This window comes from Malaclemys terrapin, chromosome 1, assembly GCF_027887155.1.
Source record: "Malaclemys terrapin pileata isolate rMalTer1 chromosome 1, rMalTer1.hap1, whole genome shotgun sequence".
NCBI lineage: Eukaryota > Metazoa > Chordata > Testudines > Emydidae > Malaclemys > Malaclemys terrapin.
Genome location: NC_071505.1, coordinates 304,091,634 through 304,117,692, shown reverse-complemented (window position 1 = coordinate 304,117,692; position 26,059 = coordinate 304,091,634). Strand labels below are relative to the sequence as shown.

Genomic DNA, 26,059 nt, shown 5'->3' with positions numbered 1-26,059 from the left:
ACAATGGAACCTTTGTGGGTGAGCACATGGAAGCAGTTGGCCGCGGAGCGGAGAGTGCACAGCACCATGCCTGGCAGCCACACTCCCATTGCACATTCAGATACCCCCACCCCCGGCAGTGCAGCTTCACAAAGTCCCTTATTCAGGCCTGTGTCTTCAGGGCACAACTGAGCCTCTTCTCTCAAATTCACAAAATTCATTAATAATGCAGAATGGGTTTCCAAACACTCAGTGTCACTTAGGGAGTTCCAACCTAACATTTCCATTAACAAATACACTGGGTGTTAACCAACTATGGGGGGCTTTGGGGAAACATTGTAAATTCTACATAACAGCACAGGGCCACTTTTTCAAAGCAGACTCTAATCTTGTGCTTGAAAATTTGGTGCCTGCCTGTTTGCACAAACTGATGGGCACATTTTAGAGGCCAGTTTGAATATACATCCCATTGTGAATATGACACCATGTTTTTTAACTAAAATACTTTGTGGAAGAAAGCGTGCACTGTAGTTTGCTCTATTATGATGACTCCCCACCTTTTTCATACCAGGGCCCTCTTCTCCTAGCAGTCGCCATTCCATCTAGCTGGGTCCCCCCTCCCAATTTAGCAATATGGGCAAGGCAGGGTGATCATGACCCTTTGAAAACTGTTCACAATGCTCAGATAATGTGCCCCTGCTTTATTATCATTTTTCACAACCTACCCCATTAATAATGAAAAATAGAAGGAATAATTTAAGGAATTATGCTACCAACCTGTTTGGCCTGGTGAGAGATGCCCCTACACCAGAGTCTCTCCTGTCCCTAATACCAGTGGTTTCTGATTCATTGAGGGATGTTCCATCTCTGTCCATATCACTGGGTGTAGTACGACCATCAGAAACAGAGTTCCCTTCAAAGTCTAATGTGATTTGGGTGGGCGACTGGAATGGCAACGATGCAGATTCTCCAACCAATAAATCATTGCTTTGCAGCTCTGGCTGTAAATCCTTTGACCAGTGGTTTACAACCTCTTTAAGTCCATTGACATGCTGCAAAATGTCATCTAAATGAGGGAAAAGGTCATCTTTTTCCAAGTCCAAAAGGTCTCCAGTGCTGGCGTACAAGTGGGAACCTGGCACATTGTCATAAATACTAACTCTACTCTCTTTAGGACAGCAAGCCATGAGTCTGGGCTCTTTAGGAGTAGAGCACTTCTGTTTGCCCAAAGAGATGCTGCCTGTCCTCCAGTTTACACTATTATTGTTGTCAGTCGGTGAGAGACTTTCAATGGAAAGTGCCTTTGGAAAAGTTCCAGGTTTGTGGTCCTTGGGAATATGCACAACCAGGTTCTCTTGGGAGTGAAATTCATTTTTACGGTTTTCGTCTACCACTTGTCTCAGGGCTGTTCCAGCAAGAACGTCCAGGTCCTCCAGGTACATACCACCTCGCTTGTTTGTTTCATAACACCTGCGTTCCTTAAAACATGGTGTGCTCATGCCACTGCTGCTGTTTTCTGACTGACTACTGTCGCTGCTGGATTTGGCAGAAAAGGAAAGTCCTCTTTTGGCTGCATCTCCATTCACTATCTGCATGCAGTGCATGTCCTTTAAGGATTTTGGCTCATGTTGAAGAACAGGTCCGCTTATCTCTAAGACACCAGGCCTTCCCAAGCCCTTTAGTTTTCCATGTGCACCTCTAGGCTTTAGCGTCTCCATGCGCTTTAGAAAGGTCTTGGCTCTCGTTCGTGTTGGTTTCTCATTCTTAAGGTTACAGGAGTAATTTGTGGTCTCCTTTGGAACCTGGGAGCGGGTACAGCTGACAGGAGTGGTGTAACGTGTAAGTGTGTTTTCTATACTATGCTGTCCTGAGCAGTCACATATCTCCCTGATAGTGCTGTTGATACCAGACTGATGCCGACTGTCACTTCCTCCACTGCTCTCGCTGTGAATAGACGAGACTTCAGGCTCACTCAGATCAGTAAGGACACTTTCACTGCTAGGCGTGTTTTTCATTTTAATGTCCCCTGAAGTCCCATGTCTATCTGATCGGTGAAGCAAAGTGTCAATGTCGTCCACCCGAGACCATCTTCTGCTCGTCCTTTGGAAAGTCCATTTATTACTGATGGCACAGAAGTCTTCTTCATCTGAGTCTTCACTCTGGAAAACAGCATGTTACACTTTGTTCAACAGAGAACTTTTCTTTCTTTTTCTGATTACATTGTAACAAACATGAACCCTCTGCTCAGACAGTGAAAGCTATAGATGGCAACGTGGCTCTAGAAGACTAGTCTGTTCTTAGCATAATGGATATCAGCTCTTTTACTGCAGCCTTTCTCATTCCAGAGCAAAGACTCTGCAATTAACATGCTACCATAGAAGGAATAAGGCCCTGTTCCTGCCTTGTGGCGCTCACGAGTAGACTATGTGCCCATGCAGGGCCTGTTAACTTCAGCAGGGCTTTGAGCAGGCACAAGCAATCTGCCTGTATGCTGCACAATGCAGGATTGTAGCCAAAGGCAGTTCTTTAAGAATATGGGGGGGGGGGAGGGAGGGAGGGGAGGACGGGAGGCAGGGGAGATTTTCAAGGGCACAAATGGCAGACACCAAACTTTCCCTTTCTCACAGCAGTGTTGGATGGATAAATACATTAAAGATTATGAGGTTATGAGATGCTACGGTAATGGGGCAACTCAAGCAAACTATCCCCCATTATATTTCGTTTTGCTGTGAGAAGTAAACAGACATTTGCAATCGCAGCCGGAAAACCTAGTTAATCATCTGAATTAACCTGTAGGAAGATTAAGTCTTCAGTTAGATTTGTTCATTTATACACACATACCCCCCAGACAAATATAAACATTTAGAGATAAAATACCAAGCGCCATAAGCTATGGTAACAATGTAGTAATTGAGTAAAACAAAATAGAAAAATCATTAAAATAAAAAGATCCAAAGGTCAATATGAGATTCTGCTACTCAGTTGTCCCAGACAAAACTGATAAATTGTCAGCTTGCGCCATGCAGTTTTTGTTTAGCTCACTACTCACTAACGAGCTGATCCGAAGCCCACTGAAGTCAATTAGAGTCTTTCCATTGACTTTGAACCAGTTCCGTACCAAGCTATTCCTGTACAGTTGTTTTAAAGTAGAACAAACTAACTTCACCTATATGACATCGAAACAGTCGTCTTATCCTCCCTCATTCCTGAAAGCAACAGTAAGGCAGTAAAATATGACAGGCTGTCAGACTAAAACAAGGCGTAAACTAAAAAGGCTATTTTGGGACTGGAAAATTCTCATTTTAAAAATCTATTCTTAGCAGTATTTTTATACGCCGTTCTGATGGTAAAGTTGTATTATCTCCCACCAGTCTAGAACCTGGCTGCTTAATCTTACTGGAAAATATAAAATAATTTGTAAAATACATCTTAAATAAAACTGAAGTTTGAAAGATGTACATTGTGATGTAATCAATAAGTGGCAGATCCCCCTAAAGCCATATTGTCATTGTAAGCTTTTGCTAGGTCATTACTTAAAGCTTGACACATCAATTTTAGATCTTGTCCAAACTGTAAAATAAAATAAAGCTGCTGAACTAGAAAAGCTGTTTTGATTCATTTCTGCATTATGAATAATGAGTAGCACACACACATTTCTTCTACAGCTGACCCGAGTTCACAGAGTAACCTCAGTTCCTGCAGCTAGGGGCAGCAAACAATGAAGCAGCTAGAGAAGCAGCAGAAAAAGAGCTCGAGACAGCTGGTCCTGCTTTGGTAATCTTTTCTGCAGGGAAAGGGATGGGCTGTTCGATCATTGTGCCGTCTGGTTCTGTGTGACAGCTTGTTATTGAAGGGGGAATTCATGGGCAGGAGGACTGAAAAAAAGTGAGGCACTTATAAAATCAACCTGTTATAGTCTTACTAGTGCCACAACAGGAATATTTAAAAAAACCATTAGGGTAGAATTTTTAAATATTTTAACCATTATTTTATAAGAACATAAGAACGGCCATACTGGGTCAGACCAAAGGTCCATCCAGTCTAGTATCCTGACTTCCAACAGTGGCCAATGCCAGATGCCCCAGTAGGAATGAACAGAACAGGTAATCATCAAGTGATCCATCCCCTGTCGCCTATTCCCAGTGTAACGCAGACAGACCCCGGTTGTCGGCATTGAACCTGGGACCTCTGGAGCTAAATGCATGAGCCTCTACTGCATGAGCTAAAAGCCATATGCCTCTTAGCTAAGGCTATAGCAGACTCATTAATCTCTAAGTGGTCTTGGTGCCACTAGAGGGGAAAGAACACCACATCCAGGAGGTGTATGGGTTACACTAGCTTCTGGCAAACAGAGGCTAGAGACACCATCCCTGCCCATCCTGGCTAATAGCCATTCATGGACCTATCCTTCATGAATTTATCTAGTTCTTTTCTGAACCCTGTTATAGTCTTGACCTTCACAACATCCTCTGGCAAAGAGTTTTCCATGGGTTGACTGCATTGTGTGAAGAAATACTTCCTTTTGTTTATTTTAAACCTGCTGCCTATTAATTTCAATTGGTGACCCCTAGTTCTTGTGTTACGAGAAGGAGTAAATAACACTTCCTTATTTACTTTCTCCACACCAGTCATGATTTTATAGACCTCTATCATATCATATCCCCCCTTAGTTGTCTCTTTTCCAAGCTGAAAAGTCCCAATCTTATTAATCTCTCCTCATATGGAAGCCGTTCCATATTCCTCATCATTTTTGTTGCCCTTTTCTGAACCTTTCCCAATTCCAATAGATCTTTTTTGAGATGGGGCGACCACATCTGCACGCGGTATTCAAGATGTGGGTGTACCATGGATTTATAAAAAGGCAATATGATATTTTCTGTCTTATCTATCCCTTTCTTAATGATTCCCAAAATTCTGTTTGCTTTTTTGACTGCCGCTGTGCATTGAGTGATGTTTTCAGAGAACTATCCACTATGACTCCAAGATCTCTTGCTTGAGTGGTAACAGCTAATTTAGACCCCATCATTTTATATGTATAGTTGGGATTATGTTTTCCAATGTGCATTACTTTGCATTTATCAACATTGAATTTCATCTGCCATTATAAAGCAGTCCACTGCGTAGGTGCTGAGGGCCTGTACCACACAACAATAAAATGGTAAGCTACACTGCAAACATAATACAAGACATTGGGGCAGATCCTCAGCTGGTATAAATTGTGAGAACTCCATTGAAATAATTGGAGCTATGACAATTTACACGAGATGAGGATCTAGTCCCTTTGTCTTAAAACCCAAAGAAATAAAGCTAAAGTGGTGGAAACAATGTGCAAGAAAAGTCAGGGAGAGGGGGAGTGTGACGGGAAAGGACAGTAAATATGAAGCCAACAGTGTTTCTACTTAAAATACCCTTTGGAGGACAAAAGGCTTAAAGATACTTTTAAACAGTGGCTAGAGATGAACATGAACAGTGGTGGGGAATGAGTTCTACATCCCAGCACAACACAGCCAGGATTACTTGCTGACTAGAGCTGGCTGGAAAATGATGTATTTCCCCCCCTCCCCACTCCCCCCCCGGAACTTTGCAGTGAAAATGAGAAAAAGTTTTATCGTGTTGAAATTTTCCATGGAAAATCAAAAACACAAAAATTTTGATTCTGTAATGTCACCTTGGTTCCTCATGAGAGGTGCCTGATACTGTCATTCCCTCCTATAGACTGGGCTCCATGGTTGGATTACATCTCCCACTATGCACCTGCTGAGGGGAAAATGGTGCATCACCACAGTCACATAAGTTGTTTGGCAGTTGTTGTGCCAAACCCCCTCACACTGTATCAAAAAGACATTCTCTGCGATAATATTTGGAAGGCTCCAAAAGGGATGTTGGAACCCATGAACAGCCTGAATCCCCTAGTGCTCTTGTTAGATATCAGATTGCCTTGATAACATAGAGATAATCCTCCAAAATGTAATGATGAGTCTCCCAATGAAGATGGCAATTACTGCCAGTTACGATGATATTTATATTTGCCCACTAAGAACAGATTTGAGTTCAACAATCTCTACTGACCTAGGGTGAATTCAAATACTGCAATTTTGCAATGAAAGGCTCTGGATCTATTCCCCCTGCCTCAAGTGTATAATTTAAAAAGAAATCAGTTTGAAATACTGTAGCATCCTGCCTTTCTAAAAGTTTACCGCATGTCATGGATTTTTCCAAATAAGATTTCTCATTGTTGTTTACAATGGGGAATAGGAAAGAATTTCTCCCTTCAAAGTTAACTGTCACCATCCCACCAACTTCAGCAATATATGTGGAATTGCCCCAGTGTCGGGACAGAGGGGCATTCTGGGCATTCTCACATATTTTCCTTCTTTTGTTCTATAACATTCATTTGGATTCTCAGCTTCCATTCTGCTGTGGTACCCCATCATGCAATATACTAGTGATGTCCAAGGAGCCTAGAAAGGAGGCGGGTAAATGTCACTTTTACATTCTTGCCTTGTTTTCCAAGATTTTTGAAAAGTATTATTTTATACCCTCTGGAGCCATCTGTGGCTCAGCATCTATTGAGTGTGATCCCCACTGCTGACTCAAACAGGTCTTCTCAAGGCCTCAGAACATTGCTTCTGACCCAATGATCTTCCTCCTCTCACCCAACTTCCGTTCCCACCTCTCAGCATCTGTCTATGTAAACAGTAACAAAGAGCCCGAGGACTCCAACAGGCATGTGCAGGGAGCCCTCTAATATCATTATGCATGGGAAGGAGAGGAGGGGCAGGTTTCATTAAGAGTGACTGGCAGCGTTTGCCAGAGACTCAGGGAGAGCTTTTGATACATAATTAATTCAAATTGGTTAAAAATAGAAAAACCCTGATTAAGGGCATATTTTCCTCAAACCCGAGATAGACACCAACAAAATGCAATAGAGCCGGTTTATTTTGAATGGAATTTTGCCAAATTTTTCTAGCTAGGGTGGGAATCCACATGAATCCACAGCTGCAGCAGGCAGCTAATCCAAAGGCTAATTTTTGTCTGTCCAAATCACTTAAGGGAATATTTTCAGCACTATATATGAAGATTTAGCTGTGCAAATCTCATTGAAGTTAATGGAAACGGAATGACTAAATCCCCCACATGGCAAATGTATCTCTTCGAGTGATGTGTGGTTGGGTAGGTGGAGGTGGGGAGAGTGAGTGGAACAGGCTTTCACCCAGATTAGCCTTCCCGATAATGCTGTTTGGCAGCTTGCTTAGCTGTGTTTTCATGAATCAGTCAAGCAGGTGCAGACTAGAACTGTGCAAAACATTTATGTTGAACCTCTGAACCAAGTAATAGTAGGCTACTTTTGTGTTCCAGTAAGACAGCTTATTGTAAAGGCAATTTGTACAGACAGCATTTAGACCACAGGAACATTTCCCAGATCTATCGTTGTTGAGTGGAGACACAATTGCAAGCTCTTCCATGCATTCTTTTACTGTCCAGTCTCCCTGTCCCCAGTCTCCCACCCAGACCCCAATATTTCTTTGATTCCTAGTCCTCCTCCCCACCCCTCACATTTCTTTGCCCCCACAATTTCCTCTGCTCCAGTCATCCTCCATGCCTGCTGGCCCAACTCTCATTCCTGCCCCTGCACATTCTCCTGTTCCCTCATCCTCTCTTGCCTCATACACCTATGGGGGCAAGAGTTTACACTGAGCGTTGGTTGTCCAGCTTCTGTTGCGCTGAAATGGCGGCTAAATTTACTAGGGCATTTCCACTTGTCAAGGCTGTAGGGAAATAGTGGCCATGCTAAATAAGGGAAGCCTGTGAGTTCAGGTCTATTCAGAACAATGGGAGATGGTGGCTATCTTTAGTAACAGCAAAGATAGTGAGAAAATCCTTGTCTCTTCCTGACATAAAGAGCAGCTTTAAAAAAAAGGCCACCCCCCCAAACCACCCACCTAAAATCATGAGGTTTGTAATAATATCACATGAGTGGGGGGTCTCTGCCTCTGAAGAGGCAAGGTTGTGGGGGTGGGGAAGGAGAAGGGCCAGTTGTCAAGAAGTGATAGGTGTCAGTTGGCCATTCCTTGAATGTTTTAGGATGAGAGGAGAGAGGTGGGGATTTTAAGTTTACTAAAAAATGAGGACAGAAGGCATCTGCACTGAAACTGGCAGATTTGGCACAGCCATGAACTGCATCTACACAGATTTTGGTGGTGCAGAAAACCCTACACTGTGACTAGAACCCTAAATTGTCAATCTCCATTTTCCCTTTTGCTGATCTGGAATGGATGCAGGGAAGAAGGGCAGGAAGTAACATTTCAACAATTTTTAAATAGCATAGCCAATGTTCATCCATGTTTTGCTTTTTCTATTCTCTCTCTTGTTTAAGCTATAATGTCTTTGATAAAAATAAGAAAAATGAAACCACCTAAAGCAGCTAAATGGTGCAGTGGGCTTAGTGCATTAGGCTTTCACCAATGAGACTTGGGTGTATATTTCAACACTGAAATGAATTTGGATGAGCTGAGTCTCTTCCTATAGCACTCATTTGTTCACATCATAAAGCCACCACACGGTTTGGTGGATTGGCACTCTGTTCTTGAGAGGCCAGAACAGGGATTTAACATGAAGGTTACATGCACTTATCAAAGGCAGGAAAACCCCCGCAAGTCTGAAGTTGGAAAAAAGGATGGGATTTCCATAAGATGGTGTTGCTTATAAAGTGCCCTTGGGCCAATGTCACGAGTAAACTAAAAAGCTCAACTGTTATGCTGGATCCATTACAATATCTTTAAATCAATAAATATTTTCTGCATTCCTTATTGAAACCCTTTAAGCCTTAAATATTGCCTGTGTTATACAAGGAGGTTGTAAGTACGGCATGGTTTATTTTCATATTGTTAACTGGTAGTAAGTCAGCACGAGAAAGAAGGAAAGCTATTGTTTATACAGAAACTTCCATTTTTTTCCTGGAAGGATTTTCCATTATGTGATCACATGGTCTGGGGAAATGTGACAATACACTATAATACCAAGGCATGATACCCTTTTCCCCTTGACTGGAACTGAACATATATAACATTTAAATTACTGCATGTGTCTATGTAAGTCTTTTAACACTGACTCTGCTGTACTATTCACAGCTATTTATCTTTATTTCACATTTAAAGGCCCTGATCAGGAAACCATCCCTATTCAGGATAGCACTTAAATACATGCTTAGAGTTAAACACACTTAGCTTAAACTTAAGTGCTTTCCTGATCTGGGGCCTGATTGCAGGAGCTCTCATTACAATGGTAAGAACAAAGATACTTGCCTTTTTCCTTTGGAAGTTCACATCGAGTTTCATTGAGGCACACTTGTTCAATGTGTTCAGTCGTCTAGAGGTAAAGCAAAATCCAAAGATTAGCATCCCACTAATTCAAGGGCATGACTTCTCATGATTTCAAAAGTTATCCTCTCATCTGCTTGTGGGGTTGTAACTTTACACAGCAGGATTCACTACACTTCATTTTGTTCCATGCTACAGACTTGTGCATCAGAAGGGCATGTCACCGCTGTCACTACCTGATGCCTAGCTTTTCATCCACACATCACAAAGCACTTTATAAAGGCTATAAAGATCATTAAACCCATTTTATAGCTGGCTTAAATGAGGCACAAAGTGAAAATGTGACTTGCCCACTGTGTGTATAATGTTATCATTCTAAAACCCCTAACAAATGTTATGAGATCCCAAAGGATTTATTAGAACCACAAAAAGTGCATTTAAGATTTGATTCCTCACTTTAGGCATTTAGGGCTAGATCAACAAAGCCTAACTTCTAGGCACTGTGCCACCTAGGAGAATCCTCAGTCCTGAGTTAGGCACTCAGGCTCCCTATACACTGCATGGGGACAGTTAGTTGCTTAAGAATGGGATTCACAACAGCCAGTACGCTGAGTGGGAGCCACCTAACGTAGCCAATAGGAAATGTCAAGAAGACGGGTTTGTCATAAGCCCTGTCCCTCAAAGGATGTTCGGCACATAAAAGGAGGTGCCTCCCTCTGCTTGGGATTCACAGCTGTGAACCCTGTCCTGGAGTTAAGCACCTACACCCAGTCAGTCCTTTCTTGGAAAAATTGAGGGAGGAGGAGGAGCTGTCACCATGCCCCACTTATACTCACTAGCCTAGCACTTAGAGCCTATCTAAATAAAGTTGCTATGGTGTTATTGTCACTTCAAAATGGAATAAGCCAATACACTACTGCAAAATCAGCTCATCTCTCTGTGTGGCTGTACCAGGTAGCTAACTGATAGACTCAAGTTTTTAGAGGTGATTTCCTGACCTGATATTCAGCGCTACTGAGAATCTGCAATTCTCTCTGAAATTGCTCAGCACCTCAATCAGGTCATCAATCTTTAACTTCAGAAGTCAGCAAGAGAATGGGCACTGGAGAGGTATCTGCTGAAAAGCCGAGGGACAGTGTAAGCTTTGTGTCTCCACACACTTCAAGAGGTGATTTCGCCAGCAGCTTTCTAAATAGTTTAAAAAGGAGCCCTATGTTCATCGCCTATCTGTAACTGATGAAGAGGAGAAAATGAAGTAGAAAGAGGAAACATTCCAGATTCAAGGGGCAAAGTCTCTCGTTGCCATCAGTACAATGTGATATGCACTTGAAGAACAAATGAGCAAATAATTATTCATGGGAGAAGGGGAAGTAGGATCCTACAGACAATGGCTTAAATTTTGCCCTCATTTATATTCAGGTTCCCCATTGAATTCTATGGTGTTGCTCAAGTCTAACCAAAGGCACAATTTGTCTCAATATTTTAAAAGAGGCCTCCAGCTCCCTTGTGGAAAGATACTGAAATCATTTGGCCAAACAAACAATGAAAACAAAAGCAATTCGTTTTTCACTGACCCTATCAGAACGCAAGGATTATTTCAGTACTGAAGCGGAAGAGTTGATCTCATTACTTAGCTGGATTGCAGACAGAGAAAGCTACAGTATTATCATGACTGCTTTCTGAACCCACTCCATCAAAACACAGAACTATCTTCTAATAGGAACCAGGAACTCAACCCCTGCTTTTAGATGTAGCCATCTATAAAATAATGGCATGCTTTCTGGGGTTCTTCCAATATTGTGAAAAGATTCTGCTGGTGAAATTAGAGGACCAATGATCAGATTTATTAGCTTTCCTGTTACCGGCATCAGAAATTAAATCCAGTCTGTTTGAACTTCTCACACGCTGTTGATGTGCCAATGGCAGCACACCACTTTCCCCATCTGCTTATATCTGTTACGTGAATGATAGACAAATCCTCACAGAAACAAAAGGCTCTGACGGCAAAAAGACTGTCACTGATGTTCTGATCAAAGAAAGAGAGGCCACTGAGATGCTACCTACACTTTCACGTCACTGCCTCAAGTCATGGGAGAGGGCTGTATATTTAGAACTTTAACAAAACATGACATCTGAGCTTGAAGGAAAGACAGTAAAATCCATGCCAAATAAACAATCCAGAGTTTAGCTCAGGAGGGTTGGGCTTTTAAAAATATTTATGGATGTACCAAAACACTTGTCAGGAAAGCTGCACAAAATTTGGGGAAAGCTTGCAAATCATAAAATAAAAACTGCAATACTGATGTCAATTTAATGTGTCCCCCACAGCACAATGGCAGTGCAATTTGAATAATCAATGTCATATGTCTCTAATATACTACCTAGGCATTCAATTTTTGTTGTTCCTGTCTTTTATACTGTAAGCTCTTCAGACTCAGAAACTGTCTTCCTTTTGTGACATACACAGCATCAAACAGTGATTAACAAATAAACAAACAAATAAATAATATAGTACAGCAGAAGCTGTGTAATTGGGCAGCCCAGTGGGTGGCCTATTGTCCCACTTAAACAGCCTTCCAGATTATCCTCAGACATCCTTAAAGTGGCTTGGAACTGTACTAACTCCATTTGGGTCTGGATTGCAGCTGCTCAGTAGCAGCTGCAGGGGAACCCAGCCAATGGCATGCCGAGGTCACGCAGAAGCTAGGCTGCCAGGAGGGACTAAGTGCAATTGCATAGAATGGAGGGGTCAGCCACCTAGGCCCCTGCTGATCTGGGGCACCCTTTACTGTAACACCTTTATCTCCAAGATACGTGGGTTTGAGAGAACTCAGCCCCCCAAACTCTGTGGCTTCTCAGGGGGACGATCTGCAGGAAACTTTGCCAGCAGCCTAGCCTCCTATTATGAGTTAGTCTATGGGAGGGGGACATCTGATCCTGTGTTAGGAGACTCTGCATAGGAGCCAAGGACTGAACAGAGGACACTGTGCTGCTGTAGCGCGTTTGGTGAAAATGCGCTATGCCGATCGGAGAGTGCTCTCCTGTCCGGGGCCGGCTCTAGTTTTTTGCTGCCCCAAGCAAAACAATTTTTGGCTGCCCCCCCCCCACCCCTGGGCTCTCACCCGCACCCCCTGCTGCCCCAGTGCTGGGCTCTCTCCCCCACCCCACCCACACCCCGTGCCACCCCAGCCCTGGGCTCTCCCACACCAGTGCTGACTCCACCCGCTCCCCCCTCACCTCCAGCCGGTCCAGCACTGGCAGGGTCGGGGTAAGTAGTGGGTCTCCCGGGCCACGCCTCAGCCCAGGGTCCCTCCATCCAAGGCTTCCGCCTCCAGGACCAGCTGGGACCCGAGAGGGCAGAGCCGGGTGACCGCCCTGGCAGGGGGATGAGGGGCCGGGGCAGGGTAGCCCCAGAGGCAGCGGAGCCCCGGAGAGCAGGACGCAGGCCCCGCACGACAGCGCCCCACCCTCTATGGCCCTGCTGCTGCTGCTGCTTCTGGCTGCCCTGCCACAGTCCCTGGGCGGCTCGGGCCGCTTCGCCCAGCCCCAGCTGTGGTCCTGGGGTGGGGGTGGCCGCCCTGCGGCATCCGCAGGCAGCTCCGTGTGCCGCGAGGGGCGGCCCCCAGCCCAAGTGTCCTGCACTAAGAGCCTGCCCGGCCCAGCCACCAGGTGCAGCGCTGCTCCCCCTCAGTGCGAACCACAGCGGCCTCAGGGCACCCCCCGCACACAATGCGCTGCTGCTGCCAGGGCTGGCTCTTGGCTTTTGCTGCCCCAAGAAAAAAAAACAAAAAAAGACGGCCAAAATGCCGCCCTTGAAAATGTGCTGCCCCAAGCACGTGCTTGGTTTGCTGGTGCCTAGAGCTGGCCCTGCTCCTGTTGCCATAATTACTCCACCTCCATGAGAGGCGGAAGCTATACTGGCCGGAGAGCTGTGTGGATGGTGCTTAGGTCAATGTAACTTGCGTCGCTCAGGGGGGTGGCTTTTTCACATCTCTGAGCAACTTAAGTTACATCAACTTAAGCAGTGGTACAGACCTTCCCTGAGTGAGGTTCTCCCTAGAGGTGGTGCAGGAAAGCTTGAACTGCCAAAGACGCTGCTGTACCTGCTCAATGGCTAAACACAAGATTTAGTTTTCCAGTGCTATCAATCCAGCACTTTCTAGGAGCTCTAAAATAAAAGACTGGAGAAAGGGGTTAACAGTGAGGTGGCAAAGTTTGCAGATGACACTAAACTGCTCAAGATAGTTAAGACCAAAGCAGACGGTGAAGAACTTCAAAAAGATCTCCCAAAACTAAGTGATTGGGCAACAAAATGGCAAATGAAATTTAATGTGGATAAATGTAAAGTAATGCACATTGGAAAAAATAACCCCAACTATACATACAATATGATAGGGGCTAATTTAGTTACAACTAATCAGGAAAGAGATCTTGGAGTCATCCTGGATAGTTCTCTGAAGACGTCCACGCAGTGTACAGCGGCAGTCAAAAAAGCAAACAGGATGTTAGGAATCATTCAAAAAGGGATAGAGAATAAGACAGAGAATATCTTATTGCCCTTATATAAATCCACGGTAGGGCCAACTTCTTACAGATGTGGTCTCCTCATCTCAAAAAAGATATACTGGCATAAGAAAAGGTTCAGAGAAGGGCAACTAAAATGATTAGGGGTTTGGAACGGGTCCCATACAAGGAGAGATTAAAAAGCCTAGGACTTTTCAGCTTGGAAAAGAGGAGACTTGGGGGGGATATGATAAAGGTATATAAAATCATGAGTGGTGTGGAGAAAGTGAATAAGGAAAAGTTATTTACTTGTTCCCATAATATAAGAACTAGGGGCCACCAAATGAAATTAATGGGCAGCAGGATTAAAACAAATAAAGGAAGTTCTTCTTCATACAGCGCGCAGTCAACCTGTGGAACTCCTTGCCTGAAGAGATTGTGAAGGCTAGGACTATAACAGGGTTTAAAAGAGAATTAGATAAACTCATGGAGGTTAAGTCCATTAATGGCTATTAGCCAGGATGGGTAAGGAATGGTGTCCCTAGCCTCCGTTTGTCACAGGGTGGAGATGGATGGCAGGAGAGAGATCACTTGATCATTACCTGTTAGGGTCACTCCCTCTAGGACACCTGGCATTGGTCACTGTCGGTAAACAGGATACTGGGCTGGATGGACATTTGGTCTGACCCAGTATGGCCGTTCTTATGTTCTTAGACTTTACAATATGCTGTATATGCCTTGGGGCTTGATTCAACCCTCAATGAAATTATTAGGAGCCTGTCTATTGCCTTTAATAGAACTGGATTGGGCTTTTACTGTGCCTTGATCTTCTAATGGCACCTTGAACAATTTTTTTTTCAAAACCCAAGTTTTAAAAAATCTGGAATTCTGTAACAACACTGTAGAGTATTGAGTATATAATATACATTTAAACAATCCTTACCAGTATAATAATCTATACAGAATATTGTGCCCCTTGGAGCAATTACAAGCTATGAAATAGAGAATAACTATGTAAAGAATGAATGGCCACAGTTTAAAAATATTGAATTCAATAGGGGCTGGTGAGTGCTTCGCACTTTTGAAAATAAGGGCACTTATTTAGGGGCCTAAACAGTGGTTTAAGACTCAAAAATTACACACATGTTAAAAAACTTGGTCAATATATTTACATGAAAAACAGTATGTTAAAAGAATGCTATTCAGGTTGCAAAGTCAAGCATTTAAGTGCTAGATTGTGCAACCTAAATAATGTTCTTTTAAAGCAGTTTATTTGCACATTATTTCCTAGAGTTTTTTTTTTTTAAGGAAAAAGGTAAAAATAGACTATTACACACAGCTGTAACAGCCTCCACCATGCCTCACAAGCAGGGTTTGAATGCTGAATTTTCACCAGTGAAGTATATGCTTATGCCACTTGAGCTATAGGACTAATTTCAGATGGCAATAGCAGGAAAGAAGCTGTTATCTCTCAGTGAGGGACTGTCCACTGGAGCCAGGTGGTGGGTCCAGGAATTGCTTGGGGAGAGCCAGGCCCAGAACAAACCAGTTGAGAGAGATCCTGCTCCACCGCTGGGCCACTGGGGCCATGTGATGAGTTAGGGAGAAGGCAGGTGGAACTTGGCCTGGCTCTTTCCCTCCAACAGTTGTGCTGAAAGTTCACACATCTTCCCAAATCAGTGTCCATTGTTGCTGCTTTGGAAGTAGGCCCAGCCACAGAATGTTAATGTTCAATTTCTATTTTCGCTATCTGACAAATCTTGCCTCAGGAATGCAAATGAGAGAAAGGAAACAACGATTTCCTACCAGTTATATCTCAATAAAACCGGAATAAAATCTCATGGGACAAAGAAAAGGTACTTCTCTAAACTGAGGGCTTTCCCCCTGCAAAATTTAAAAGGCCTGTTGCAAACAATGGAGGTATTAGACTAGCTCAAAAAGAAAATCACTAGAATTTATAACATGGGAAGTGTTAGGCTTTCTGAATAGAGATTGCTACTAGCTACACTATAAGAGAAGTGCTTTCTTTGTGATGTTGCTCATATTCTCTTTTACACTACATTATAACACAAAAAACATTGTTGAAATAAAGTTAAAGGGCTGACTTCTGTCCACAAAAGCTGAGAAATTCAGAGCCTAAGCTCTAGCGGTAAAAGTCTGTGTGAGAGGGTCCAGAGTTCAAACTCTGCTCAGTCTAAAGAGCTGCTCTGATAGTTCAGCTTCAAAGTTACGCTGCAAATGAAAAATCTACGTAGTTGAGCTGAATGTCTCACTAATCAGTCTAAAGGCTTGGTCATGCATTCTTTTGAAGTCAGTGGGAGTTTTAGATTGGGCCCTATGAGGGACATTCAGCACACACAAATAATAGTTGACTTTTTTTGTTTTCCATTTTACAAGTGGACATCCTGGCCAGCTGTTTCCTACATGACACCCCAGCAAGCATCTTGTAGTAATGCCCCAGCTATCACAGAGCACTGGGAGGGCCTGGAGCTTGCCTATGGTGGTCAGATAAGCTATGGGGGGGTTAAAGTATATTGCATGGTTTTGAAAAATGTGATAGCTAATAAAATACAGACGCTTGTAAGTGTGTGACTGGCCAGCACAATTCGTTGTTCCTGTTGAAATAGAATCTTGAAATTGAGCAAACTCATTCATATGGGCCACCAAATACAGGGAAATAAAAACTGACCCTTCCCCTGTCCCTCAGAGGTCTCACTAGGTCAGGATAACAATTAAAATATTGACAATAATGATTTCTGAGAGGCTCTCTTGTTGGGTTTGAGGCCTCTCCATTTGGAGAAATTAAGTACAGCTGTGGGCCTGCAAGGTTCCGTTTGCCCCAATTTAACACAGAAACTTGTAAGAAAGGCGTGTCTATGTATAGACCTTGGGACCCAAATATCGACAGCCAGCTACACCCAATGGCTCTCAACTAAGAGTTGATCATATTACAATGAAAATCTGGGATCTGAAAAGATATCCTTCCAAACAATTTAACACCTGGCAGAATAATGGTTCTGCCCTTGCCTGTATGGTAGATACAGTCTTACTCTCCCCATACAGCTATGGATTAGACTAGTGGTGCCCAAATTTTTCCTGTCACTCCCCCCCACCCTTACCAGTAATGGAATATGTCTGCCCCTCCCCCCCCATTACTCACAGCCAAGGCTTCCTCAGCAGAGGAGCTTGGGCTGAAGGTGGAGCTGGGGGCAGAACTGGGGATGGGGAAGGAGTTGAGGCTAGAGGTGGAGCTGGCCTGGGGATGGAGAGAGAATGAGGGCGGAGCTGGGCTAGGGCGGAGCAGGGGGTGGAGTGGAGCTGGGGTTGGAGTTGTTCTGGGAGCGGAGCAGGGGGCATAGGGGAGCTGGGGCTGGAGGCAGAGCTGGGCTGGGGGCAGAGTGGAGCTGCGGCTGGACGCAGATCTGGCTGGGGACGGAGTAGGGGGCGGAGTGGAGCTGCGGCTGAAGGCAGATCTGGCTGGGGATAGAGCAGGGGGTGGAGTGGAGCTGCGTCTGGGGGTGAGTTGGTCTGGGGGCATAGTGGGGCTGGGTGGTGCTCCCACCCCGTCTCCCCATGGGGGCTGGCCTGGGCCCCACCTCTCACCCACCGGCAGCCCCGCCGATCAGCGCCTCCCGTTCCCAACCCGCACCTCCTGATCAGCTGTTTCGTGGGGTGCAGGAGGCTCGTGGGGGGGGGAGAGCGAGGGCATGGCAGGCTCAGGGGAGGGGTGGGAAGAGGTGGAGTGGGGGCAGGGCCTGAGCAGTGAGCACCCCCTCAACACACTGGAAAGTTGGTACCTGTAGCTCCAGCCCCAGGGTCCGTGCCTATACAAGGAGCCGCATATTAACTTCTGAAGAGCCACATGTGGCTCTGGAGCCACAGGTTGGCCGCCCCTGCCCTAGACTATACCAGAGCCTAGAACACAGCCCAGCGTTATGGTGGATCAACGACACACCTCTCCAGCTGCTACCTTGTTCTCCAGAATCTCATCTTCCATTTAAAAAAAGGTCTCTAACTGTTCCGGTTGCAAACAAATCCTCAAAAATGTGAGCCGGGTGTGACCGCTGCATGGATGTTTTTGTGTGTTTGCACAGAGCTCGGAACAGCAGCTCTGCGAATGTGAACTGCCCCACTAATCTCAGTGAGGTGTTAACTCAGATGCCCAATGATCATAATTTAAATGTCAGCACTGTTAACTATTTAATTCCTCATGTAAGAAAGGAGAGGCAGGATCATATACCTGCATAATTTACTGTGAGTGAGGCCATGTTTTCGTGCCACAAGTAGGTGGCATTTGGGTCATACCACCACCACTTTGTTTCCCCCATCAATCAAAAATTAACCTAGACCTAGGAGCCTGGCAGACTCCACCGGCACATTCAAGCCCCTCTGAAGGAGAGCCAAGGTCAAGGAGCCCAATGGAGCTCAGAGAGCAGCACAGTCATAGTCTGAACATCTGTGCAATCTACTGCAGTTACACTTCTATTTCTAGCATGCCAGTGCCTGTACATCTACCCGAGTTGGATATGACATCCCCAGCTCGAGTGTAGATGTATCCTGAGGGACCTTTTCCACTGGCTTCTCCCAAACGCCGCTCTGAAGTCCCCTGCCTCAGGCTCATCACTCCTTGCATGCATATCACCCCATATGCAGTGGGTCTAAGATGTTTAGAACCAATAATCACTTCCAGGCTTAATGTTTTATTGACATTGTGAAAGCTGCAGTTTCATGTAGTGGACCCTGCCTTATTATGGGCCTGATGCTCCCTTGTACTCACTCAGGTGGAGAGGAGCAGAATCCAGCCCAAGTGGAGCACAGGAGAAGGAAAAGGGGAGCAGTCAGTGCCTTTGCACTGTCATTTTCCCTCCCCACCCAAAGTCCTTTTCCAGGACTACCACAAGGTAGATGCTCCACAGCTGGTGAGGGGTTAGGGTGGGGCAAAGCAGAAGTTGTGTATGGCACACTCCCATCAGGCAAAGAACAAAAAGCAACACAAACAGAAACACATTAATTCTCTGGCAAGGGTGGAGCTATGAGCATCTGCAACTGGGTGTTTATACACCTCCCAGGTGTGGTGTTCTGTCCCAGATTGTAGCATGGAGACCACTTAGAGAGAAAGAGAGATTAATGAAATTCTACAGCCTTAGCTAACAGGCATATGGCTTTTAGCTCATGTGGCAGAGGCTCATGCATTTAGCTCCAGACAGAGGTCCCAGATTTGATCCTGCCCGCTGATGATGGGGGTCTGTTGGTGTTCCACTAGCACAATGGGGTCCTGGTCACTGACTAGGGCTCCTAAGGGCTGCGGTACTACAATTAAATAGCAACAACAACTGGGAGCCAATGGCAGCATAGTAGCACGCGAGCCATCCTTGCTGTCAGAGGGAAGAAGGTTCTGGGCAATGGGGTTTCTTCTTGTTTGTGGTAGTCAGGGGCAGAGTTACCAATGTGTTACCCACACACAGATCCCTAATTTATGCTGGGTTTGCTGGCACTGTTCTTTCCAAAAGGTAGCCAGCCTCACTCCATTGATGAGATGGGCTGATAGATTTGGACCCTTTTTAAATCTTGTGAATTTTCAGAGAGCAAATTGGCCCCTGCTGTAGGATTTTTGGGAGAGAAATGAATCCAGGTTTCTAGCATTTATTCTGAAAAAAAAACTACAGATTACACCCACTTAATTGACAAGGACAAACAAACATCTCTTAGGCTGGGCCACTACTTTCAAAACAAAAATCCACCAAGGTTCTTAAGATACCAAAAAAAGAAACAGTGGATGTCATTTACCTGCAAAGGGGTTCTACAAGGTCCTTGTCGAGAAAGTCATGATCTTTCTTTACAGCTACAATGTCAATAGGAAACTGGGAATCTGTAAAAAGGAAACGTAGTATTAAACCAACTACTTTTTATTCAAATGGAAACAGTTTATTTCAAAGATGCACTGCATGTGTTTTATCAGCAGAAATGGTGTATGACTTATTTAACTTGGCCTTAGTTGTTTCCCTGTATGGCATCCAGGACTTGTTTGGTCACTTCACATAATTTTATTTTTTATATTAAAAGGGGAGTTGACAGTCCTGTGAACCAAAGAGATAGCAACATGTTTGGCTCTGGCTATAAGAAGATATTAGATGCTTAGCATTGCTACCTGATCACTATCCCCAAAAAATGAGATCTAAGAATTACCTGAATTACAGTAAGGCCATCCACTCCTGTCCTACCGAGTCAGTGAAATATTTGCTAGACAGACTTTACCATGCAGTAGAAATGGTTTGACTATTTTGTTAGCACAACACACAATAACAAAGAGTTTAAACAAAGGGTAACTCAAGCAATAGATGAGAAGTGAGCTGACCATACTAGTCACCCCAAATATTAGTCTGAAATTTAAAAACAAGATGGAAATGCTGGAAACTGACAATTATAATGAAAAGTGACTTGGGTGCACACAGATTATTGTGTTTCTGTAACAGTTGGATGGATCCCAGTATCATGACTATACTCCAGCAGATTTTATTAGATGTTGAGTACCTTTGACTCCTATTGACTTTAAGGGAATTGTGGATGTTCATCACAGACCAGTTACTGGGGCAGAGGGGGCGGGGTGAGGGGAACATTCTTCTGCTCTCTCCCCAACCTTCAAGTCGTGGTAACAGCAATAATTTTGCCCCAATTTTGAGCTATGAGGGAGGGAAACAAGAGGAAGCCAATCCCGGCCCCCATTGTGCTGTTTGTTGTGTGCAGCAGCAAGACTAAACTCTTCCACTTCCGTCTGGAGAAGCTGCCAAACAGCAGCTGAGAAGAGAGAAAGCCTCCAATCACCAGCTCAGGATGCAACCAGCAGGAGAAGCCACGGGGAAGAGTCCCAACTTCCCACTGCTGGCTACACTAACTTCACCCAGTTCTGGGGTAGTGGTTCAGCACACCTTGGATCTGAATTATCACTGAGCTGGCTGCTGTCCTTGCCTTCCATTGAGAGTCACACAAATGTGGGAAGATCAGGTTAGAAGATTTACAACCAGCTTGACAGAGAGTTTGCATTTTCAGATTCATTTTCTATATATTTTATGTTTTCTTTTCCATAACAATTATTTTTCTTTCTCTGATTTCTGAGTGTCCCATCTCCCATCAGTGTGTTACTGAGATCTGAGAACTGAGCTATTAATCTTCATCCTTCTTGCCTCTCCTTTCCTTCCTTGTTCCTCCCAATTCACTCATTATGACAAGTCTAACTAGAAGTTATGTCTAAACTTAGGCTGTGATCTGCAAGCAGCTCTGTGCACGTGGAGGGATTTATCTGGCAGAGTAATCTGTAGAAGCAGGACATTAGATACAGTATTGCGAACCCCAAGCATTCAACAGCATGAGTCAGGCCCCCAAAATCATCAGCTGGTCTTAAAATTAATGACAGTAAAAAAAAATACATTTTGTTTTCTTTTTATTTGCAGCCTGGTTTTTGAACTTTGGGGCTCATTCGGGCCACATTTTCAAGCTTTTCTCTGCAAACACGAGGGCTAGAAATGTACTTTTTAAAAAAATGAAAGCTGAGATTTTCACATATTCACGAGTCCAGGAGCTGGTGCTCTAAGAAAAATCATGAAATATTGCAAGATTCAGGATAAAAATCACAACAGTTGGCAACACTATATATTGTAAATATTTTAGACCAGGTCTGTGTCTGCTGAGATGTTCAGTACACTTTAGGAGTAATAGAAATAATAACAACGTACCCTCATAGAGCTGAGCATATTGTGGAAATCCAGCAGCTCGTAACCAGTCACACGCTTCCTTTGCTTCGATTTCTGAAGAGTAAGAGAAAAGAGAATAGGTTCATCCTAGGTCCACAGTGTGCTGTTTTGCATCAGGAGTTATTTTAATTACAAGGAAGAAACGAGAGGATTTAATGTTCGTTTTGAGTGCCTATAACACTTTTAAATGTAACCGTTATTATTATGTGGCATCAAACAAACATGTCTAGGAAACATACCCACCTGCCTCACAGCGCTATTGGGGTTTGCACAACACTTTGGAGATTTCAAGCACGATGGGCCAAATCGTCACCCTTAGATCAATACTAGAGACGACTGTCTCCACACACAGGGCTGATGAGCCAGCTCTGTGGCATTGTTTCCGGTTCTCCACTGACACCCTACAGAGGGCACTTTGCATGGTCTAGTTGGGGGGGTGGGGGGAAAGGAAATCGGGCAGGCTGGAAGTTGGGCCAAAGGGAACGCACAGCATCCCTCCTCCAGCCGCACATACCTTACCAAGGAAAGGCAACGCATACCCGGGAGTATTTCCTTTTCCACTGAACTCTCCAGGAGTCCTGAGAGCCACTGCAGGCTCTGCCAGCACAGCTCCAATATAGACATGCTGTCAGGGAGCCAGAGGGAGCCACACCAGGGACCAGAGCCTGAGCAGAGGAACAGGGCCTTCACAGGGATGGCCCTCATACCCAGGGGATAATCTGCCAGGTTTGTGGGCAGGTCCTACACTCTTGGGGGGAGGGGGGAGAGGAAGCAGAACCCTGCCCACCTGGTCAGACAACACGGACTCCCTCCCAGAGCATTTACTGTGGGAGGGGCTGATCTGCTGTATATGAGTGCTAAGTAGTAATACAAAATTATAATATCAACTATAGGACCCTCTTTTCAGGCCTGGGCATCTCCAAAGAACCAATAAAGGCTTTGTACCTGCAGCCATACGATGCAAATACTCCCACTGAGCCAGGGGGGACTACCCATGTGTGGAAGTATTTACAGGATAAGGGCCCCAAGGGACAGGCAAGCACATCCAGTGCTTTTGCAAAATCTGGATGCATGTTGGCTCCAGGGAGTAGATTTCTATGCCTGTCGCCATCTAACCTGAGAATGCAAACACCAGGGTTTGGCACATGCAGATTTTGTAGATGCAAGTTAAGCAGCCATGTTAGAAAATCTGGCCCACACAATGTCTATTAAAGACAGCAGAGGTGGTTGGACTGGAAAAAGAAAAAAAAAATCAAACTCTGCTACTCTTCTGAATGTCCTACCATGAATGCTAAAACCAGGTGTAAATCTGTTTCGTACTGAAGTGCATAGTTTCCATGTGCAGACAGTGGGCCAAATTCACCCCTGGCTTAACTCTGGTAAAAGCAATTGAATCTGGCCCACTGAAGCTCATTGAACAGCCTGCTTGGGAAAATGTGTGTTCCTTTGAATATACAGTACAGTATGAGACCCAGACACCTTTTTGCTCCTCTGAATATTGACTCACACCAGTAGTTGTTACGGAAATATCAATTCAGGATAAAAGGCCTGCTTGTTGAAAGCACAATTTCCCAAAGATAATTAGATGGTCAATAACAGATCTGCAATGTACGGGATCATCAGCAGTGCTGCAACTGATTCTCTGCTTGGTCATTTTCCTTCATTTGCTTTGACATTAATTCATGTCACAGCCTCCCACCCCCAAAAAGCATTTGCGAGTACACTGAGTTCATACAACTGTGCAAAAGAACATAAAACAAGGCTCTTTTTGCTGTACATCTGCATGCTGAAAGTGCACTCTCTCTATTATGTTCCAGTGTGACAGAATATTTTCGTTCAGTGTTTGGAAAAAAGACAAGGGCTGTTACTTTCTTGGTCTGTTTGTTTGTTAAATACAGTCTCATGAAACACAAATTAATTGATCCTCTTGGAAAATATATTTCACAACTCACAACAGCTGCATAGTCAAGTTTCATCTGCACTGGAAGAACAACAAGAAAAACTGTGTGTAATGGAGAAATCTGCAGCTAATGTCCCTATGGGCTTCTCAGATTTCAATGTGTTTTTGAGTTTCTACTCCAAGTGTGGCCTGCCAGGAATTTTCTTGTGGCCCAAGGGAAGGCCACGTGGTCTTAAGTGGAGATGGATGAATATCTGCAAGGAATAACTAATATAGTGAATTTTGCCTTTCTTTCTCTTTGCAAATTGTTCACGTGCAGGTTGCAATTTTCTTGAATGCATTCATTACCCAGAAAGATTAGCAGAACCATTTCTTGGTCTCTTGCTCCTTTGGGAGCAGTTTGGTGCAAGTATTCAAAATACAGTCTGCGTGGATGATCATCTAGAACACAAGGGGCTGTGAATTTAGATGCAGCCCTGAAGAAGGGTTGCATAAACCGCACCACCTCAGGAGCGGCCCTGGGAAGAAACTAGAACTCAGACACCTTCTGCAATTCTTCCGCTGCTTTTCTCTTGCTCTGGGCAGGGAAGAGGTGATAATTTGGTGGTGGCCAGACCCAGCCCAGCAGCAAATTATGACACTGCTCGTACCGGTTCATTTGCACTGGCCAGTGGAGCTGAGGATCCACCATTCCCTGTGCCTCCTAGCCACCCCCCATTACTGGCTCCAGGGATATGTAAGCAGGCATGCAGCACCTGGTTATTCCTCTGCAGGGGCCGAGTGAGACTCCTTATTCACCTCCCTCCTCTGGATGGATATGTAGTCCAATACATCATCTAGCCCCTGGTACAGCCCAGTTCCCCCATTGGATGAATATAACGGTTAGAATAAGCTCCCTTGTGAAAATTCTCTGAGACAGCAGATTTAACATTCATTTTCCATGAATATTCTTTAATATTTGCTTAAATTTTGCTGGTTCTGTTAATTTACTGGCTCTGATATTAGTGAAGACTCCTCTGGGAAGGGGCGAGCAGAGAGCTACAATGAATTCCTTAAAAATGTCAACGGAAATTTATAGAAACAATGTTTTGCAGCATTGGCCCAGCTCTATTCCCACATCCAGCCTCTCATCTATTGACTAGCGCAGGTGTGACACCCAGGCTGCAGCAGCTGTGCTATATTCAAAAGGCAGAGAGGATCAAAGCCAGACAGGAAAAAGACAAAGGAACCGTGGGACCTTGCATAGCAGTAAGAATAAATCGGCTACCCAACAGAAATTAAAAGCTGGATGTAGGTTGGTGTGTTGCCTTAGAAACAAAGGCAGAAGTTTCCCTGTTTTTTGTCATCAAGAGGAATTTTTTCCAGAATGTACATTTCTCTGTAAGAAAACCTACTTGTAAGAGGCTGGTAGGTGCTATGAGGGAGAGACAGGGCAATTCTGCTGAGTTATGTGAGGCCAGAGGAGTTTCATTAGCTCGAGTGCCCAGTATAAAAGGGTTTGCACATCCCTTTCTTGGGAAGGAAGAACTAAGGCAGGAGGGCTTGCAAGGGACACGCTTAGAAACAGCCAGCCAGCCAAGAGGAAATTTAGGCTATGGTTTACATTTGGTTATTCCCAGATTGAGAATAAAGGGAACCCCAGCAGTTTTGAATGCGTGCACGTATGTGTGCTATGATGGGGGAGGGGGACGACGACCCTGCCCATTTACTCTACTCTATATTCTACAGAGAATCCATTAATAACATGCTTTGCAGCTGTCCACACAAGCGTGTCTTTGACCAGGCACTGAGTAAGTGAAATAGTTAATAACAATGAATGATATAATAAATTAGCCACAAACAGTGACTAATGTAAATACGTAGCTAACATTATTTTTCAAAAGAACCAAACTTGAAATAATCATGCAAATTGACAGGAAACAAGTTTTGCTAAGTTTGTATGTTGATAGAAAAGGGAATTCTGTCACTAAGTGTTCAGCCCTGGGAATTAAACTCCTCTGTTATTCCACAGAACAGGTATCTCTCCAGCTACGACAGTGAAAGCTTCTTCGTGCTGTCCCACGAGTATGCCTCCGTTCTGCTCTAGGGGGTCTAACTCTAGGAAGAGAGCACAGATCAGTCTTCAAGTCCATCAATCCTAGGTTTCTTTATTGAGTGCCATCAATCAAAAAGACCACCAAACAGCTATTCGATGGGAACTACTTTGGGTCACTATCAACCAGTGCTACAAGGAACAGCTGACATACAGGTGAAAGACTTCTCCTATCACAACCCTCCATGACACCTAGTCACCGGTCATTACATTTGAATTTGTCTGCTCTTTAAAACAAACAAAACTAACCCCCCCAGACTACTCTTCCTTTGAGTGAAAGGGAGCAGGAGAGCTCCTGAATCCCTCTCCTGGAGAACACTACCCTCTCATGAGAAGATAACCCGAATGAATTCATTTTTCTGCGCGGGACTTCTGAACAGTGCCGCATCATAGACCATGAATATTGCTTACCAAGGCCTCGCTACTTCAATCCCTTCTCTCAACAACATTTCTTATCCACTCTCCTCTTTTCTATCCTCCATCTGTCTCTTTCTCTCTTCCGCTTCTCCACTTTCTC

The 26,059-nt window shown here is 44.4% G+C and overlaps 1 protein-coding gene across 8 annotated transcripts in view; it reads right to left on the bottom strand.

Moving 5' to 3' along the window:
• Nucleotides 1-26,059, bottom strand: part of STARD13 (StAR related lipid transfer domain containing 13) — a 442,897-nt gene that overhangs the window by 27,519 nt on the left and 389,319 nt on the right. For all 8 annotated transcript variants that reach the window (XM_054015314.1, XM_054015313.1, XM_054015312.1 and 5 more), the window contains 4 exons: nucleotides 21,533-21,604; nucleotides 19,590-19,671; nucleotides 9,285-9,348; nucleotides 757-2,138 (listed from right to left, as the gene is read on the bottom strand). In XM_054015314.1, the coding sequence (XP_053871289.1) occupies nucleotides 757-2,138; nucleotides 9,285-9,348; nucleotides 19,590-19,671; nucleotides 21,533-21,604 (1,600 nt within the window). The remainder of the gene's footprint in view (nucleotides 1-756; nucleotides 2,139-9,284; nucleotides 9,349-19,589; nucleotides 19,672-21,532; nucleotides 21,605-26,059) is intronic.